Source organism: Conger conger, chromosome 1, assembly GCF_963514075.1.
Source record: "Conger conger chromosome 1, fConCon1.1, whole genome shotgun sequence".
Lineage (NCBI taxonomy): Eukaryota > Metazoa > Chordata > Actinopteri > Anguilliformes > Congridae > Conger > Conger conger.
The window spans coordinates 15,096,182-15,114,557 of record NC_083760.1 but is presented as its reverse complement, the minus strand read 5'-3'; the positions used below and the strand labels follow the sequence as shown (position 1 = coordinate 15,114,557).

At 39.9% G+C, this 18,376-nt stretch overlaps 1 protein-coding gene across 18 annotated transcripts in view; it reads right to left on the bottom strand.

Moving 5' to 3' along the window:
• Window positions 1–18,376, bottom strand: part of nrxn3a (neurexin 3a) — a 329,043-nt gene that overhangs the window by 44,500 nt on the left and 266,167 nt on the right. For all 18 annotated transcript variants that reach the window (XR_009708171.1, XM_061233256.1, XM_061233271.1 and 15 more), the window contains one exon: window positions 12,175–12,346. Coding sequence is in view for 17 of the 18 variants with exons in the window: in XM_061233256.1 (XP_061089240.1) it covers window positions 12,175–12,346 (172 nt within the window). In the remaining variant the exon portion in view is untranslated. The remainder of the gene's footprint in view (window positions 1–12,174; window positions 12,347–18,376) is intronic.

Sequence of the window (18,376 nt, the reverse complement as noted above, 5' to 3'; positions counted from 1 at the left end):
CTTGAACAAGTGCTTTTACAGTGGAGAGCAGTGAACACTGCAAACTGGATGGAAACGACACTATTCTGTTAACCTGTGTTGCCCGTGACACTGTAGGAACAGTAAATATTCTTTCTTCTGAGAGTCATTTGTTTTGAACCAAAAGTAGGTGCAAAAGGGAAACGAGACTGTTTCTGTATCATTTAATGGAAATGGGTCAAAGAGGCAGGATATAGGACACGCCTAAAAATACACTGCTGAACATGAAGCTGCGTTGTGCGGGAACATCACGAACATACATTGTGACAGTTGTCACATGGCGAAGTGTAGTGTAGTTCATCATTATTTAATCATGAGTTCTCATCACGCAGGGCAAAGAAACTTCTTGTGGATTTAAACAGAAAATGGAGCCTTTTCAAAAACAGATGGAAGCTACATCAAAGCGGGCAGCTTTGCTGAAAGCATAGTGGGCCAATGCGAGAACAGGTAGCTCATGAAGGATGAGGGTTAGTCAGAATTTAGCAGAGCCTTACGCCTTTGATCTTGTCAAATAGAGGGTGCATGCTCACCAGCCTCCTATGGATGGAATTATTCTTATTCCTTTGAAAACATAGCATAGCCAGGAGGGGTATACACATTGTAGGCCCTGGATCTGACACCATACAAGAGCTGTGACTGTAAGCTGAGAATATTTCTACAGCTACAATTGGTGGCTGTGATATTTGTGCATTTCCAATTTTTTTGTTTTGAATAAAAGGATCAAAATGGTTCTTCCATTGGCATCGGTCAGGGCTGCAAATCACATCTTTCGAACATCTTCTGGAAAGGCTTTACTACAGAAAACAAATGAAAACCCACATGTCTTCACATCATAATTCATAATATTGTGTTGAGGGCAACTATTTCCGTCACCTGACCAAAAGCGCAATCTGCAACTGTGGGGAAGCAAACAAAGACATGTCAGGCTTTCCAACGGAGCTATAAAAACAATCTGGAAATAATTTTCATAGGGTTTTGCATATATTCTAGCTTACTGGCACACATAACACAATAGAGTCTGTCCTAGTGCCGTTTGCTTATTCGTGTGGCTCTGCCGATGTCCAGTAAATACAACACAATAGAGTGCTGTAATGAAATCCATTAGGGCCCCAGTCCTCATCCTAACACCGGCGAGAGTAGTGCAATTTCCCTGCCGCACAGCAGCACAAATCGTCTTCCGTCCTCATTCAACCGAAAATGTACCCAGAGTGCAGCGTTATGCCAGCCCTCTCCCTCTCGCTCTCCCTGCCCTGCCTCTGCCTAATGCTGCCTTGCTCGCCCCATTTCAACAGTGTCAATAGATGGATTCAATCGCTGCCATGCCGGCAATTGGTTTGCACACACAAATGGGCACAGTGTGGGATGTGCACAGAGGCCTACTCTGTTTCACGCTGTGAACATAGGTTATGCTGCCGCACAATCCACCAAGCTGTGTTTTGTCTGGGAAGAGCTTTCTCGCTTTCTGCTATCTCTCAGCTTTTAAACTTTTCATGCCAGACAATGTATAAAGACAGAATAAGCTAACTCTGCCTTCCCCACTGTTAAATACATATGTTTATTATCTTTTAGAAGATGTATTTTAGCCATCAATGCCTTGTTCTACCAAGTTCAGTAAACATAGTTTCAGATAGTTCCTTTACAAATATTACACAATATAATAATTACAGCTTGACTGGTGACTTTTATCTAAACACAGGCACACACATGCATGCACATGTGCGCACACACACACACACACACACACACACATACACATACACACACACACACAGACACGTCCACACACACACACACACACACACACACACATACACATACACACACACAGAGACACGTCCACACACACACAGACACACACACAAACACACACACACATATGGAGAGCGATTATTGTAACCTGCCTGTTATTTGCAAAGGTTCAGCAGTGATGCCTGGGTATTTTAATGAATAAATGAGGGCGATGATAAATGCATATATGTATACAGTACACCAATTGTGATAACAATTTTCTTAAAACATTACTTTAAACATGTTAATTAATGGTTTTATATGAAGTAGTAATGTCATACATACAGCACATTAGCATGAATTGAACGCAACATACTTATAAATAATACAATTATTTGTATTAAAAAATGTAATTACTCGTTTAATGCAATCTTTTGGGAAAAAACATTTTCATTTGAATAGCTCCTACCTCCCCTCCCACACTCCCTGACCTCTGTGAAGTTTCTGAAATGTACTGTATGATTGCCTTTCAGACATCCAGACTACGCTTTAGTCAGCTCAATCAGCAAATGGTGAAACTAAGCGAAATTCTCAGAGCAGTATATTTATCAGTTTCTTCCAAACAGACAGCAAATCAATCGCAGTCATGCTCTACCCTGTACTTATTCACTGATTTGGACAGAGGAACTGGGGTGAAGAGTCCAAGGATCCGTTTATAGATTACGCTTGGTTTTATTCCTCCTGACTGGTGACCACGGCCCAAGCTCATCTGAGCAGAAATACATCAGCATCGGGGTGGATAGACCTGCCTGTTCTGGGACAGCTCCTCCCCCACCCTCAATATCCTCCAAAAAACAATGAGAGAGAAAGCATTTATCTCAGCATCCTGGGTGGTTTCATTTATTCCTGGGATTAGACCGGCAGCTCTTATTGAAAGCTTATCTTTTCTCCTCGGAGAGATTTATAAGGGCGAGAGATTTTGTTTTTGATAGGAGGAATCGTATTTGGCTTGTAGGGTACAAGACTATTTATCTTATACCTAGGAAATCATTACCTTAAATCCTGACAGATAAGAGGCAGGGACTCTTTGAGAATCACTGGGGTGTCATGTCAGGAAATGCCGATCAGGGTTTTCTTTTTCTTTTTTGTAGGGTGGGGATGGATGTAACCATATTTTCTGTTTACTTGTCCAGTAGCATTAAGGTTGTTTGTTAAGAGCCATTATATCGATATTAACCGAGGCAGAGACATCCAGCATCGCACGCAAACAAGGTCACGCCTGAAGTCCTCTGTTAGGAAGATCAGCAGGGGGCCCTCCTTATCATCTCACTGAGAGCACTATGAGCTCACACAGCTATCTGTCAATCTGATTACAGACTGTAGGGGGGCAATTTTCTACACTTATCAGCCTCTGAGAGGCTGGCATGAGACTTCATTTTCAAAGGCCTTGGAAGGTGAGATAGCTGGCGCATATTCTGTTCCGGTTCAAAGGGAGATATTCCGCACGGCCGTCATCCTGGTACATCTATCTGAGGGAACAGTGTTTCTGTCATTCCATTTCAAAGGAAGGAATGCCTCATTCACATTCGATTCGCCGCGTGGAAAGAAAACCAATCTTCAGATGTTCAGCCTTAGCTTGAAAACTGACACCACCTACAGGTGGCGGTTGATCATTTCAAAACAATTCATGTCTACGGAACATGGCTTCCTGCCACGAGATTGGGACGAGGCGAGGTATCCAGACAGCCCAGCAACTGCCACGACCGACCTCTGTAAAAACACACAAACACCTGTTTCAACTGTTTGACTTCCCCCTATTCCATCCATCAGGCCAATTATGCATTGGAGGAAATAAGAGAGGTCGACCTCTCAGCGACACGGACGTGGAGGTAAACAGCTTCCCAGCAGGACTGTCAAAACCCAACCGCGTCACGCGTCCCCGTCCCCGGCCCCGGCCCCGGCCCCATCCCCAGGGCTCGTCCCCCGGCCCCTGACACCGCCGGCCCGTGAAACGCCCCGCACGCAGGACCGGGGGAGGAGAACAGTTGCTGAACTGAAATAGCATTCATCTGAGCCAGGCCCCATGGGATCCGGGCACACAGCTTCCCGCAGGCTTGCCGCAATAACCGCGAGGCTGAGCAACATGGGGTAACCGCATTTGCGCATGTGTTTCTCTAAGAAAAAGTTGTCGAGATTGCCACACTGAGCGGAAAAAGCAAAGCAAGTTGAAAGCATCATTTATCAGAACAGTCTTTAAAAGGGAGCAAATAACTGAGGAATGTAAGTATAATAATATGGGGATTAAGCAAAGTGCAGTAATTTTCCCATGTTGATTGGGAGGTCAGAGAATCAAAAAGTAAGTGCTTTGAAATCATTTATAGGAAGTGACAGGCTGTTTGTTATATAATTCTGTACCTGATGTCCATGTTTCTCAAAAGAACATAACTTCTGGTGTCTGGAAGGACACCATTAAACTCTCTTTTAAATAATTTGCTCTCACACTTGATGGTCTCAAAATATACTTAACATGCCCATTAGCAAACATAAAAATATGTTTCAAAGAAATATATTGAAAAAACCAAAGCAGTAAAATGTGATAGATTTTTCACCAGTCCCAAAGGCAACCTGGCTGGCAGGCAGGGACACACTCCCAGAGACAGGTCTCTGCCCACAAAGTGCTCTCATGACACAAAAATGATCCAGTGATTTGACTGCCATCTGGGGACCTGGACTGCGGAGACTGGAGGAGTGTAATAGCATAACCCATCGCAACGGTAATGGTCCACCATTTTCCCTGCTGTCATTTCCTATTACCAAGACAAAGACCTGTAAGTGTCAGAGACAGCGGTCGGAACAACGGAAGCCAAATCAAAGCCTGTAGACGAGCCCCACTGGTGCATATTTACATGCACACACATACAGTGACACGCATAAATCGCCATGCACAGATACGCTACACATGCGGGTACAGACACGCAGACAGACAGATGGGCAGGCAGATGGACTTATGGACGTTGCACATACTGTACAAATAAAGCAATGTACCTAAACACACACATAAATATATACACTGCATGTGTGCGTGTACAAACAAATATGCTTTCACAGTTGTCAGTTGTCTTGCTATGTTACTGAGGAGTACTGTACTGTACGTATGTTGTTCAGGCGTAATCTTCCACTGCACTCTTCTCTGAACACCATGACAACGGGCCTCTGCGCCAATCATTTTCACTCTCACTAGCAGGCCCTGCTCCCACCCGGTGGTGGGGGATGAGGGACAACACTGTGTCCATAAGTTGTATAAGTTTGAGGTGATTCCTGCAAAGTAGTGGACAACAAAAGGTGATGTATCCCCTGAATATATCTAAGATGATTTTATGTATTTTGTAAACCATCAAATGGATGTTATTTTATCCCATAGATGTGCCGCACTCGAGAGGTTTATCATGTTCATGCATTTCAAGGCAATTTACATAATCTTATTAGTGTGAGCATTAACACAAAATCAGTAGCCAGCTCTCTTTTGGGAAGCAGGAGGCTTCTTCAAGTGTACTGTCACTTGCTATTTCGTTGAAAATATGATATCTCACATTGATTTCCAGTAATAACCACACCTTCGGAATAGCAACAAAAACATACACATATTGCTCTGGGAGTTATAATTAATGTAAATACCCAATTATTTTTTATTTAAAAAATCCAAAAACCTTTCCTGGGATGATTCATGGATTTGTTTATATGCCTTTCTGGGATTTATTATAATCTCCCGCTTGTCTCTTTACGGGTGAGCTTGCTCTCCAAAACCTGATCCTCAGCTGCACCCCCCCCCCACCCTTCTCTCCCCCCACCCACCCACAGCCCCAATTCTCTGTCTGCACTCTTGATTTTCCTCACGCCCTTGTCCTTGGCTGCTCCTTCCCCCTCTATCTCCTTCTCCTTCTGTCTCAACCTCCCTTCTTTCTCATTCTCTCTCCTTCATCTTCCGTCTGCTTCTCTCTTTCACTTTCTCTGCTCCCCACCCTCCCCTTCTCTTTCTCTTCTTCCCTCTCATTCTTCCTCTCAGACCCGGATTGGACCGGACTGCGGCAGAATATTTGAACCCTCCTCTCTGTCAGAACAAGAATGAGGTAAGAGAGGGAACATGACACAGATTTTCCTCAAGCTTTCCATTCTGATAAACCTCTTCATCTGCCAGTTTCAATCATATTTAAACCTCTTTTGTTTGCGCCTTCATCCTGTTAAACATCAACTTGCCCCAGTATTCATTTGCACTGCATTTTAAATGTCTGCTTTATGGCTTATTGGGAACTGTCAATTATTTTAACCTCCATTTTGCGGCGACGTTCCAATTAGCTGACCCAATTTACAGGTATCTATGGTACAATAACACCCCATCCTGCACCAGCTGTTGTTATGTACCGCATTAAACCACCAGACAGAGAGCCAAAGACACAGGATAAAAATCTGATTTGCCTTCAAGAATTTTCTCTGTTTTTCAATCTTGATAGCTGTGTGTAAATGTCGTTATCTAATGGACTCAGCAAGCACATCATCAAAAATGATAATAATATGTTTTTTAAATAATATATTTTTTAAATCCCTCCATTTGTAAGCCTGCAGAATCCTCCATACTGTGCATGCGCTGAGAATTTAGACTGGAGCTCAAAAACAGAAAATGACGTGCTAGCAGAACTGCAGTTGAGCAGGCAGGTCAGGAATGCAAATACAATAGGTTTCTTCCAAATACTGTAAACTATGGAGGAAAAAGACCTTGGAACTGCTTACTGAATAAAACAGACTTTGCAATATTCTGGCTGACAGCGCAATGCAGAATACATAGCTGTGCAGTATAGCAGGACTGGATGTTGGATTTGTTTAAAGAACTGCCTTAGAAGAGCTGTACTATTGTACAAAATAATTTTTGTGCTGTTAAGTTTTTCAAGTTTTTTTTTCGTTTTTTTTCGAGCTATATCAGTATTTTTAGCACAGAATTTGGCAGCACAAAATCACTAATGAGAAAATAAACTGCGGGATGTTTGTTGACATATTCTTCATAATTTGTTGCCTAAAGATGGGTGACTTTCATGGTGTTAAAATGCAGCCTTGATCACTTAGTGGTGCAAGAAAATCCAATTTATTAAGGCTATTGTAGTAAATATGTTCATTGTAGAGGAGTAATATACAAACAAATGCAAAGTCACACACACACACACACACACACACAAACACATGTTGTATTTGAAAACTGCCTCTGACCCATAAACAAAGTCTGTGACCCATAAACATATCCATACACCGGGTGTCTACATTGATGATGCTCTGCAGACATCCCCAGTTCTTTTTGTTTTGCCTTCTGTCTTGTCTTCAGCAAGTGAAACACATGCTCAATTGGATTCAGGTTGTGTGATTGACAGGGCCAGTCATGAACACTCCACTTCACGGTGTTTGGGGTCATTGTCCTGCTGCAAGGTGAAGCATCATCCAAACAGTTTTGAGGCACTTGGTTGGATCTGAGCACACAAGATGTTTCTGTACACTTCACAATTCATCCTGCTGCTGCCGTCAGCAGTCACATCATCAATGAGTCAGCCAGTTCCGGTGGCATCCATACATGCCCTACATTCTGAATAGATTTCTTCATCTCTGACGGTGGGAACAGTGTTTTCTTCTCAATTGAAAGTATTCTTCAGTCATTCACTGCAGTGGTCCTCCGTGGCATGCCAGGTTGTTTGACCTTTCTGTGCTCACCAGGGCATTCTTCTTTCATAACAAGAACACCAGTTGATTTTGACACACTAAATGTTTTGGCTCTGATTGATTTATTTAGATTTTTCCACCACATGATGGCCTGCAATGACACTGGTTAAGAGTCCAATTATTGGATCCCAACTGTTTAAGTGAAAAATAGCTGACATACTGCAAGTGTGAACAGACATAACCCCCACACGCATGCTTTAAAAATGAAAAATGCAATATTTGTGAGACAGTCAATCATGGAAAGAGACAAAATAATGGTGCAAGGCCACGTCAAAACAGATTACTTGCCTACTACTGAGTTTACAAGTTGCATACTCCATAGTAGGGAGGTAAGCTGTTTTGGACAAGACCCAAGATGATTTGCTGTGGAGGTCTGGTAAGGCTTCATCAGAAGTTGAAAAGGTGGAGAAAGGCCAAAGGAGTGATGATGATGATGATGATGATGATGATGATAGTGAAGTGTGGGTACTGAAGAAAAACCGCATGAATCCCAATCTAACACTTCTCACAGTGGTCGCACACATCGGATATGTATCTCATGTAGGACCACATATGGAAGTTCCCAAAATCAGATATGAAAATACCTGATCTCTGTGTTCACACAGTTCAGAAAAAAAATCTTATCTTAGTCACATTGTCACATATAGGCAAAAAATAGTATTCAGGAAACTTCAGCCTGTAATATGAAGGTAGCCTTAGGTCCTGAATTTGAGCGACAAGAGTAACAGACTCTGAATGCAAATTCCACACAAAGAATCAACTCTAGACCTTTTGTTTGTTTTCTTGTGCCTGAAGTAATGATGCAGCAACAAACAGCTGGCCAAGAAACAGCCGAGCAGCCAATTGTTCAATTCCTATTGTTCCCTCAAAATGGGGGCACTACACACATAAAGGTCTGCATTTCTAACACGGTTCAGTCAATATGAATGTAAATATCTACAAATTAAAGCTGACCGTTTTTCAAATCCAAATCTATTGTGCTGGAGTACAGAGCTAAAACAACAAAAACTCTCCAAATACTTGTACATAGTCCCATAGTTATTCTGCAAAAACATTGAATGAATTTGTTTATTTTTGCTTTAGAGTCCCTTTAGAGATCATAATACATTTTCATAGAAAAATACTTACAGTATACAGTAGATATAAAAATATTAAAGAACACATTGTAGACTTAAATTATGCTGTCATATTTTAGATTAAGCATTGCTGTATTTCATGCTTCATCATAAATCAGCATTTGTATTCCAATTCTGGCATCGAATTGTCTCAGCTCCCTATAGCTATATTCAGATTCAGCTGAGAATGTTCAAATAATATATCTCAATTATTATGACAAGAGATGAAAATGCATTATGTGGATATGTGTTAACATTCAAAAAGATTAAATGTGTCTATTCAAACATACATTAATGTTTAGGTTGTTCTGCATCACATAAAATTGGTCTGCAAAAATAAAATGCAGATGTTTGGCACTTGTAGTCTCCCATAAAATGAACCATATAATACCATGAATACCATCTCGCCTCACTTGTTGTCTTTATAAGGTAACGTGCTTTAATGCTGCATGATCGCACATAGAGAAGTGTCCTTTTCCCCCTGGAGCACTGACAGATGGTTATTCATAATGGCTACTCATGAATGTTCTGACTGAAGAAATGAATAAATAAAAAAACGGAAAAGAATACAATAAAGGTATAATTAAATATTTGTAAAAGGCTCTGTTCCATAGGGTCATACAGTGATAGGATGACTCAACTTAAGCAACATGGGGTAGGGTTGACTGAGGAGACCCCCTGATGACTTCTTTTACATGTTCACATTCTTGCGTGACTGTCTATATAATTTTTAATATTTTATCTGCAAGCTAAAAAACTTGTGGGCAGACCAGTCCATTTGGCTGACGTTTATATCAAAATATTATACAAGCGAGACATCCATAAAAGCAGCATAGATACTCCCCGTGCTGTCAGATTGCACTGAGACTAGAGCCGACTCCACTATAATGAAGTGGAGGGACCATACAAGGTGCTTTCACTGTGCCGTGCAATTGCCTCTCCAGTGTAACATGGTGCTACAGTATCAAACTATCCATTTTTCATTCTTAGGATTACATGCACAGAATATGGACCCGCTCCAGAAATGAGAAAATGATTAAAGTATTTCAGGGCTACTTAAGCCTTTTAAAGGTCTGCAGTGTCATACAGTGAAAATCCAGCACCTTGTGCCTTACGCATCTAGGGGAAGGTATCGATTGTGTCCTAACTTGTAATTACAGATGAAATGACACAGCCTTTAGAGGATATAAATAAATCATGTCTGAATTCCAGTCGCTGCTATCTAAATATGAGCTGCTAAACTGAGTAAGCCAATCTAGAAGGGCATGGCCTTTCTTTAGCGAAGACAAAAGCAAAGCTCTCCTGACAAAAAACAACTATTTTCAGGCAAACATCAACCTCATACTTGGTATTGTGACTAAGCTATGCCAATGGCAAACATTTGATCTGACTGCATTAAGTAGGACTTAAAACTGGGCACTCAGCGCATGCTGTGAAGGTACAGGTCAAAGGTAATAATGTTGTTGCCATGTTAAAAACAAATGTGTGACTGCTAAGTTTACAAATACTTTCAAAATAGAAGAACCAGGGTTTGATTATTCTGCTAAACTGCTGAACTGAATGCCATGTCTGTTCTACTAATGCTCTAAACCACTTTAATCCACTTTAATGTACACTATTTCCAATCTGACTGAAATGTTGGGTCAGAACTATGGGAAGGAGAACAAATTTGTAGCAACTGAAAAGTAGCATCACCAATAAGACTTTAGATGCTGTCAAAATTCAAAGACTGCTGAAATATCATTCACAGTCAATGAATTATCTTGAAATTAAAAACTAATATATTACATATTTAAATACCTTTTACACAATACATGCAACTTACATGTGCTATGCATGCTTTGAGCGCTACACTTCAAACCACTTTCTGAACAAGGATTCTGGGAATAAACCCCAAAATCACTTCTGCACCCGGGACCAGTCAGCTCCCCGGAACAACAGCTGAATTGAAAAACCATATTCTCATTAGAACAGCCTTCAGAATGATGGCCGGGGACCTCCCCGGTGTCAGGCCCGCATTTCTGCCATTCTTCAGTGCGCATCAGTCGCAGCCTCGCAGCTCACATCCGCAGCGCTGCAGCCCGAACCCCGCGAACACAACGGGTGATTAAACAGACGCCGGATTAAAAGGCTCTGGGAGCCTGTGGCGGAGAAGGATATCCTGCAGGATGCTGGTCAGTGGCGCTAAGGGGAAGGTAGACGCTTGGCTTGCTGAGCGCATGCACTGCCAGTTTCACTCTCAATGGCCGTCTCTTAGGGGAGAATAAATTGGTGCCCCTCATTTGCTGAGCCAGTTATGGTGGAGAATATTCCGCAGTGAGAATAGCCAGGGAAACGCAAGCACTGATGAATGAACACCAGGCCAAACATGAGTCATTTTGTTTTTTTCTTCTCATACAAAGATAACTCCATGACGTAGGCTGAGCATGGGTCTGAGGGAAGCAGTTAGTTATGACTCACCCCGTCCTTTTGAATTCTGCACGCTTCAGCAACGCCAATCCTCCCATCTCTTTATACCAGAGAAATGTTCATTTTAACAAGGAGCAGTAAGTGCACTGGAGATAGCTTAACCCTTAGTTTTGCCTTGTCAGATGTCATAACAATTGATTCCTTTCCTGATGCTTGTTTTCTAAGGTGGGGGCGAGAAAATTGCAAGCCAAGCTTGTCTCTGATGGAGGAGATGGGGCAGACCCAAGGAAGAACCGAAGAATACAGACATCAAAGAAGAGGGCAGTGTGTAGGAATTAATTTAGTTTGAACCCGGCGGGGATTGTTGGGCATGGGGAGTCTCTCTCCCAAATTAATGGACTGTAAGGACTGGAGGACAGAATAGAGCATTTCAGCAGCCTATTTGTATTCTGGCCCTGTTCTCTTCAGCTTGGGAACATGACATACGAGAGGCTAGTCTTTATTTACCAAATACACCGCAGGTCCCACAGTATGTAGCTTAGCATGTTCAAAGAGAGCTGACTATAGTCCTTATGTCTTTCATTTCCCTAAAGGCCAGCGTGATGTCCCCTCAGTAAAGCCTCCCACAAGACAAAGACATTCACCTCGTTAGCTTTGTGGAAAAAAAAAAAAATACTGGAAAATGAGACTCTTGCGCAATTTGAATTTCACCCATATGTGGAATTTCTAAAGGAGAATAAGAAAAACAACATGTGTATTATGGTGATTGGCAGACTCATACAGAGAGCTGATTGTTCCTCTTTGTCTTTTACCTCTGTAAAGTGAAGCACTTGAAAGGCTGGTCATATCAGTTGTTAATGCTTACTTCCACCAAAGTGTTTTTGAGCTCAAAAGGATATTACAGAAAAAAAAGTTCAATATACAGCGTATAACTAATTTGTACCTTTTTTGTACTCATTTGTACCCAAAGAGAACATCGCTCTACTTTCAGGGTACATTTGGGAAATTTGGTCCTAGAAGGAAAACCCTTTGCGTTTGTCAGTGGTTTGAAAGCAAATGCTGTCCAGTGAGTCTTTCATAAACGTTCTTTTCTAGATACGTATACTGTATTCACGTGTTTATCAGTGAATGAAAGGGTAGAAGTTACCTGTGGGGTAGTGCTCATTGATTGGCCAGTTGTCCACCTGCAGTGTGGCATTGCCTCCGTTTCTATTGAATCGTACCACGTGGTATTTCCCATCATTCACTGGGGTGCTGGATTCCCGTACGCTGATGTCAACGGTCCCGATGTTAAATGTAACACCAATCTTGCCTTGCTCCTGGAAAACAAACAGAAAGCCTCCTTCAGTATTCCATGCTCAGTTTACCTGCTAAACCTGCAACATCACGCCTATGTTCATACGTTTTCATCAGCTGCAAATATAACCTTGATAATCTTGAGCAGATGAACAGATTCTTGAATAATCAATCGCGTTAAAGAGCACTGATAAACTTGTCCACCTAATGAAGAGAATTCATCACCCCCCGCGCTACCCCAGCTGCATTACGAAGTATCTTCCCCATCGATCTAAACAGCACAGTGAAAGTGGCCCAAATCAATGGCACTAAATAAAACACGGCAAGATAAGGGAGATTAATGGCCACTGATGGCCCAGAATGCACTGCCCTCACACGCCTGTCCAGGTGACGCTACTTTCCACACTTTCCTGCAAACTCATTGGTGGAAAACATGCACAACAATTCATGAATTCATGAATAAAAAGTCACTACTCAAGCCTTAATGCACAAGATAGAAAAATAATCACAGTGCTACCTATTAATGATCCATTGCATTTCTATCTACATCAGTCCATTCTTATTTTTGACAAAGAAATATGCAGTTCTGTATGAAGTTTGGCTTCGAGCTATAGTACAATATTTTTCTAAAATGCCAAGGACATTGAACAGCACTTTTTCAGGCAAAAGTATGAACTGTCATAATGAAAATAATCCAAATGTGGGGCTATTTGGGGCTTGTGTAGGCTTACACACTGCGATAATACTGTAGATTAGATTAGACTGTCATTCTTTCAGCTGTTGGTATATGCTGCAAAAAAGGCAAGATTGTTAAGATGTACTTTGCCAGACTAGTAAACTATGTAAGAGAAATCTTGGAAAAAATATTAATAATTACTGTAAAATGTATGTCTGTTCATTGCATTGAGGGTAGGGGCAATTGTGAACTAATTGCATATACACTACAACGCATATTTGAAAATGATAGTGTTGAAGCACCATGGCTGCTGAAAGGCAACTGATTTAAGTGATCATGAAATGTACAAATGCACCCTACTGGATCATTTTATTTTGCTCAGACACACGTCTAAAACTATCCAAAAAGCTATAAATTGCAGGAATATTTGACATTTGTGCTTCAGAAGATTTTGCAGTACGTCGTTATCAGTGAGTATCAGCTCCAAGACAGCATAGCAATGGATAATGAATTAGTACAGGGGAGATAGTTATCACCATCGTACACATTTATCACAGCGGATCTGTATAAATGGAAATCTAGGCCAGAGTTCTCAAGTTCATTTGGAAGACTTTTTTCCTTAACGCAAAGCAACTGTGACAAAACTCTATGGTTGACGATCCAAGCTACTGCGCACCATATGGTAGAATCAGGGCAGCGTGTTTGAACACTACATGTTCAGTGTCATGGGGTTGATCATACCGGATGTGTGTGGTTCTCACTGAGAGGCGTGAGGAAATGGTAGCGAAACATGGGTTTTAATCCACAGTTGTATTCCCTTTGGTTTCATGTTCTGGTTTACTATGGTCTGATATTTTTGAAAACACAGGCATGCTACACACCATCTGGTATTAGCAGTTTGTGAAAACATTTAAGAGTTTTCCAGGGCATGGTACAGTATAACACACTCAACAAAAGGGGAAAAACATTTTATTCTGGTGCATTTTTCCATTCAATTTTCAATTATTTAAATTGTTTCAATTATTAACTGTATGAAATTGAATGAAAACATGGGAAATGCATGTTTGTAAAACTGCCTGCCCTATGCAGGATTGTTGCAATCAAAAGAGCAGACACGTGATGTCACTGTTGTTGGGTCCATAAAAGCTTTATAGCATTACTTTTTCATCACTGGAATTCCTTGATCACATCAAGGACTATTATTTTAAATACCATCCTTTCATTCTGACACAATAGTCAAGATGGTTGCCTTTTTACAGCAGTTTCAGGAATACCTTGACATTGGTGAAGAGAAGACCATGGAAATTAATTAATTGTGCCATTTCTGTCATACTGATACAATATTATTTGTTGGTTTGGAGGGATATATACGTATATACAAAATGGTGTAAACCAATATTTTAGAGATCAGTGGACTCGCGGAACACACTCCATGCTGTTTTACTGAGAAAATAATAAAAAATTTATAATAAGTAATAATCAAAATTTTACTTTGGTAAATGTGGTCTTCTGTAGCATGTTCAAGATTTTGAACTTGTCACAGAAGACAACATCGACCAAATATTTTTTTATGCCCCCAAACTAACAAGTAATATTACTAACAAGACAACAAAGCTGAGAAAAGTGATTGACATTTCCAATTACATTTTATTAGCTGGTTGTTCACTAGGTGTAAAAACCATGTCCTGCCTAAAATATAAAAACAAAAAAATTGGCATGCAGGGAAAAATGAAATGAAGAAAATAAACTATTGTTTCTCCCACGGAGATAACAGGACGACTTTGGGCCTTTCACACTGGGCATAATGTCCTTTCAAATCAACGCAGCAGGGACGGGGGATTAGGACACATGATTGTACTGTGTCATTTCCATTCAGTGTGGGCTTTACAATACACTTTAATAAATTATTCCAATATTATTTCATTTAATCAAACAAATCATTTTTATTGAAAACAATTTTATCATTTTAATTCTATGCAATATTAATGCAAATTTAAGTATGGACAAATACTTTATATTTCAGTTTGGAGAGTACCTCTTTTTAATCATGAAGTAAATGTGGAAAGGTCACTCTTTTCTACTAGTTTACAGGAGTCTGTGAGGGAGAACTCGGAATGGATCTCTTAGTAGCTTAAGGCTGAGAAAAAGCTAGAAAAACATCAGTGTTTCAATTATAGTCAGAAGAATCCAACCGTTTCAAGACCTCTGTGGTCTTCATGACACTGCACACTGACACAAGTGATATGTTCAACATCTAATTCCAGCCCAATCAATCTGACTGCATCAAGGCCTTCCAGGGGAACAAACCACACTCCAAATCCTGTACACTGGATTTAGTTCAGACCAAGTCAACAAAAGGTTCAACAGAAAACATTTGACATTTACAAAGCCACAGCTAGTATTATATATAGTGGTTATATATGATTGTGTGCTCTGAATAATGCAACATACAGTTCCAATTTGAGAGTGATTACAGAGAGAATTGTGAAGTTAGAGTGACAAGTGCATATCCTTATATTGTAGAATTATATTGTACATAAATATACTGCTGTTTAGGAGACGCTTCGCTTTCAAGTTAAATTAGCAGCTAAATCAAATTTAGTCATTAACAGCATTAAATAGAATTTCATCCAATGTTATTTAGTTGTATATGATGTGAACAATGTTTAATTTGCGTGTTTAATTTGAGACAGACATTGTTAAGTTTTTGTTCAGATAGAGTTGCTGAAATTCTCACTGCTGACAAAGACAACAGGAGTACATTTATAAATAAAATATATATGAACTCCACTGGCTTCCTGTTATTCTTAGAATTCATTTTAAAATTGTATTAATGACAAGCTGTGCATGGCCTAGAGCCTTCCTATATTTCTGAACTTTTATAGATTGCTCAGGTCCTCACAGAGGGATTGTCTTACTGTCCCATGTTCTAGACTAAAAGCTAAAGGTGATAGATCCTTCTCTGCGGTCTACCTGTACTGTACCTCTTCACATTAGAAAGGCAGAGACATTTGACAGATTTAAGTAACTCTTATAAATGGACTTTTATAGATTGGCCTTTGGGTGAATTATGTTCATTGGGGGCCAAGCAGCAAAGCTGTGTAGGCACACAGAGTGTTTCTTTATTCATCTTTTTCTGGCTAGGGTGTCTATGGCAGCCCCTAGAACCGTATTGTAAAAAGTTTCGTAATTTGGCACACTGATTGGAAACAGTCCCATGATTCTTTTCACAAAGATTCATGTCTCCACCTTCAGCTCTATAGCGCCACCAATGGGTCAAATTTGGAGCTATGTTTATGCATGTAAGTTTCGAGCCGTATGCCCGGTTTTGAAAAATGAGGTACCTTTGGATTCTATGGATCAAGCTGAGTTCAATGACACATTGACATCAATTTCATATTGCAATTTCCGCCATATTGGATTTTCTGAAAAAGGTTCAGAAATTTTCACAAACCACAAATTTTGTTTAATCTTTACCAAATTTGACACAGATGATGTTCAGACCAAGCTTTCAGACAAACGTTTTCAGATAGATTTTCAAAAGCATTCGTCTGTCACAGTCCATCAAAATCAGCGGTCAAATCCGCTAAACAGGATGTGAGATCATTTTTCAGTAACGGTTGATGTGTTGACTCTAAACTGCTGGACTGCTTGACCCCCTCAACCCTGCTTGCAGGTTTGATTTTATTATAAGTTTAGTGTTATTGTATATCTTAATATGCTCTTATCTTCACTGCTGTCTAAGTTGATCTTTTTTGGAATGTGCTTCGGGCACCATGTAAATAAAGTTATTGTTATTATTATTCTAATATAAAATCAATATTTACATTGCTTACTTAAGTGAGAAAATTTGGTAATAAAAAGTGCAGCTGGATTGGACAGAATCATGTGATGCAGACATGGGGTACTAGGGGCAGACATTTCCCAGAATCCCCGACAGCAGCTTTGCCCATGAGCCCCATCTCCCACGAGGAAGTAAGAATCCTTTTGTGAGAACTAGAACACAATGGCCACTTTACTTAATACCACATAATTGAAGTACATTACTAGGTGGGTAAAATGTTCAAGAGTGCTATTCAAAGTTAACCTCTAACCCTTTATAACAAAAGGGAGACCATATTTAAATGTAACACAGGTTAGTCTAGTGGAAGATAATGGCGTTGGCACTTTGTAGCTCAAAGTCAACTGACTACTCTGGTCCCCATGTAGGATATTGTTTGGCTGATCTCATGAATTATTTACTGCATACTTTACTTTCTGGGTTATTGTTCTTGCATTCAGAACATGGGGTTTAAGTTATAATTTGTTTTATATCCTATAATAGAAATACAATATTTCAGACTTGTTACAAGTGCTCTAAATTATATTAAATGTGCTTCTTCCTTTAATAGCCTCAGATTCTACTTATATTAGAGATGATAAAATGGAGGTTAGAGCAAATACAGCAAAAAGCTCACAGAAAAAAAGTGATGGGTTTTTTTCAACTTTCTGTGGAGTCATAACAACTATATCCTAGTTTGTTGTTAATGATAGAAAAGCAAAAGGCACTATAGAAAATAATTAAGATAATAGCAGTAACCCATAAAATGAGATCAGGCTGTTTATGGTGCTAGAAGTGTCCCACTACTATTATTGATGTACTGTAATGTCGGGGGAATACTGTTAAGTAACAGTATTCCCCCACATACAATGTAGTATCGCTACATTACCCCACTGATACCACAACTACTTGCCAGTACAGATACTTGAGGTTTTCAAATATAACACTGTGTGTTCTAGGTTCTAGATGCATTCTATATAAGTCGTAGCTGCTATTTAGTTTTTTGATTAACACACACACACACACACACACACACACATATATATATATATATATATATATATATATATATTTTTTTTTCTTTCTTCTCTTTTGCACACGGGCCAGATTAACTTGATTTGAATGCAGGGAATGGAATGTATAGAGCACCAAACCATATGCAAATAAACTTTAAGTCCAGACAAATGTACAGTATATTCATTCACAACAATAAAATACCAAGTTGATTTGTGCATTGAGCCTGGAAGGTTATTAAAGGAGATGTTATCTGTAGTTCATTATAGGAATGGCTGAATATTATCGGTAGTTAAACAGAATATAGTGCTTCAAAACTGCTTTGGAGATTTAGTAAATTAAATTGAAACACCTTAGTAATCAAATGGAATCTGGCCTGCTGATATTTCATTTAATGTGCTGGTGAATACAAGCAAAGCAATTAAGCCAATAAAATAGAGCCTCTCAATCTCATAATTCACTGCCCACTAGGGTAAAACTTAAGGTAAATTAAGTTAATTTATCCAATACCTATAAATGTAATTATTCTTACGACAAGGCTCT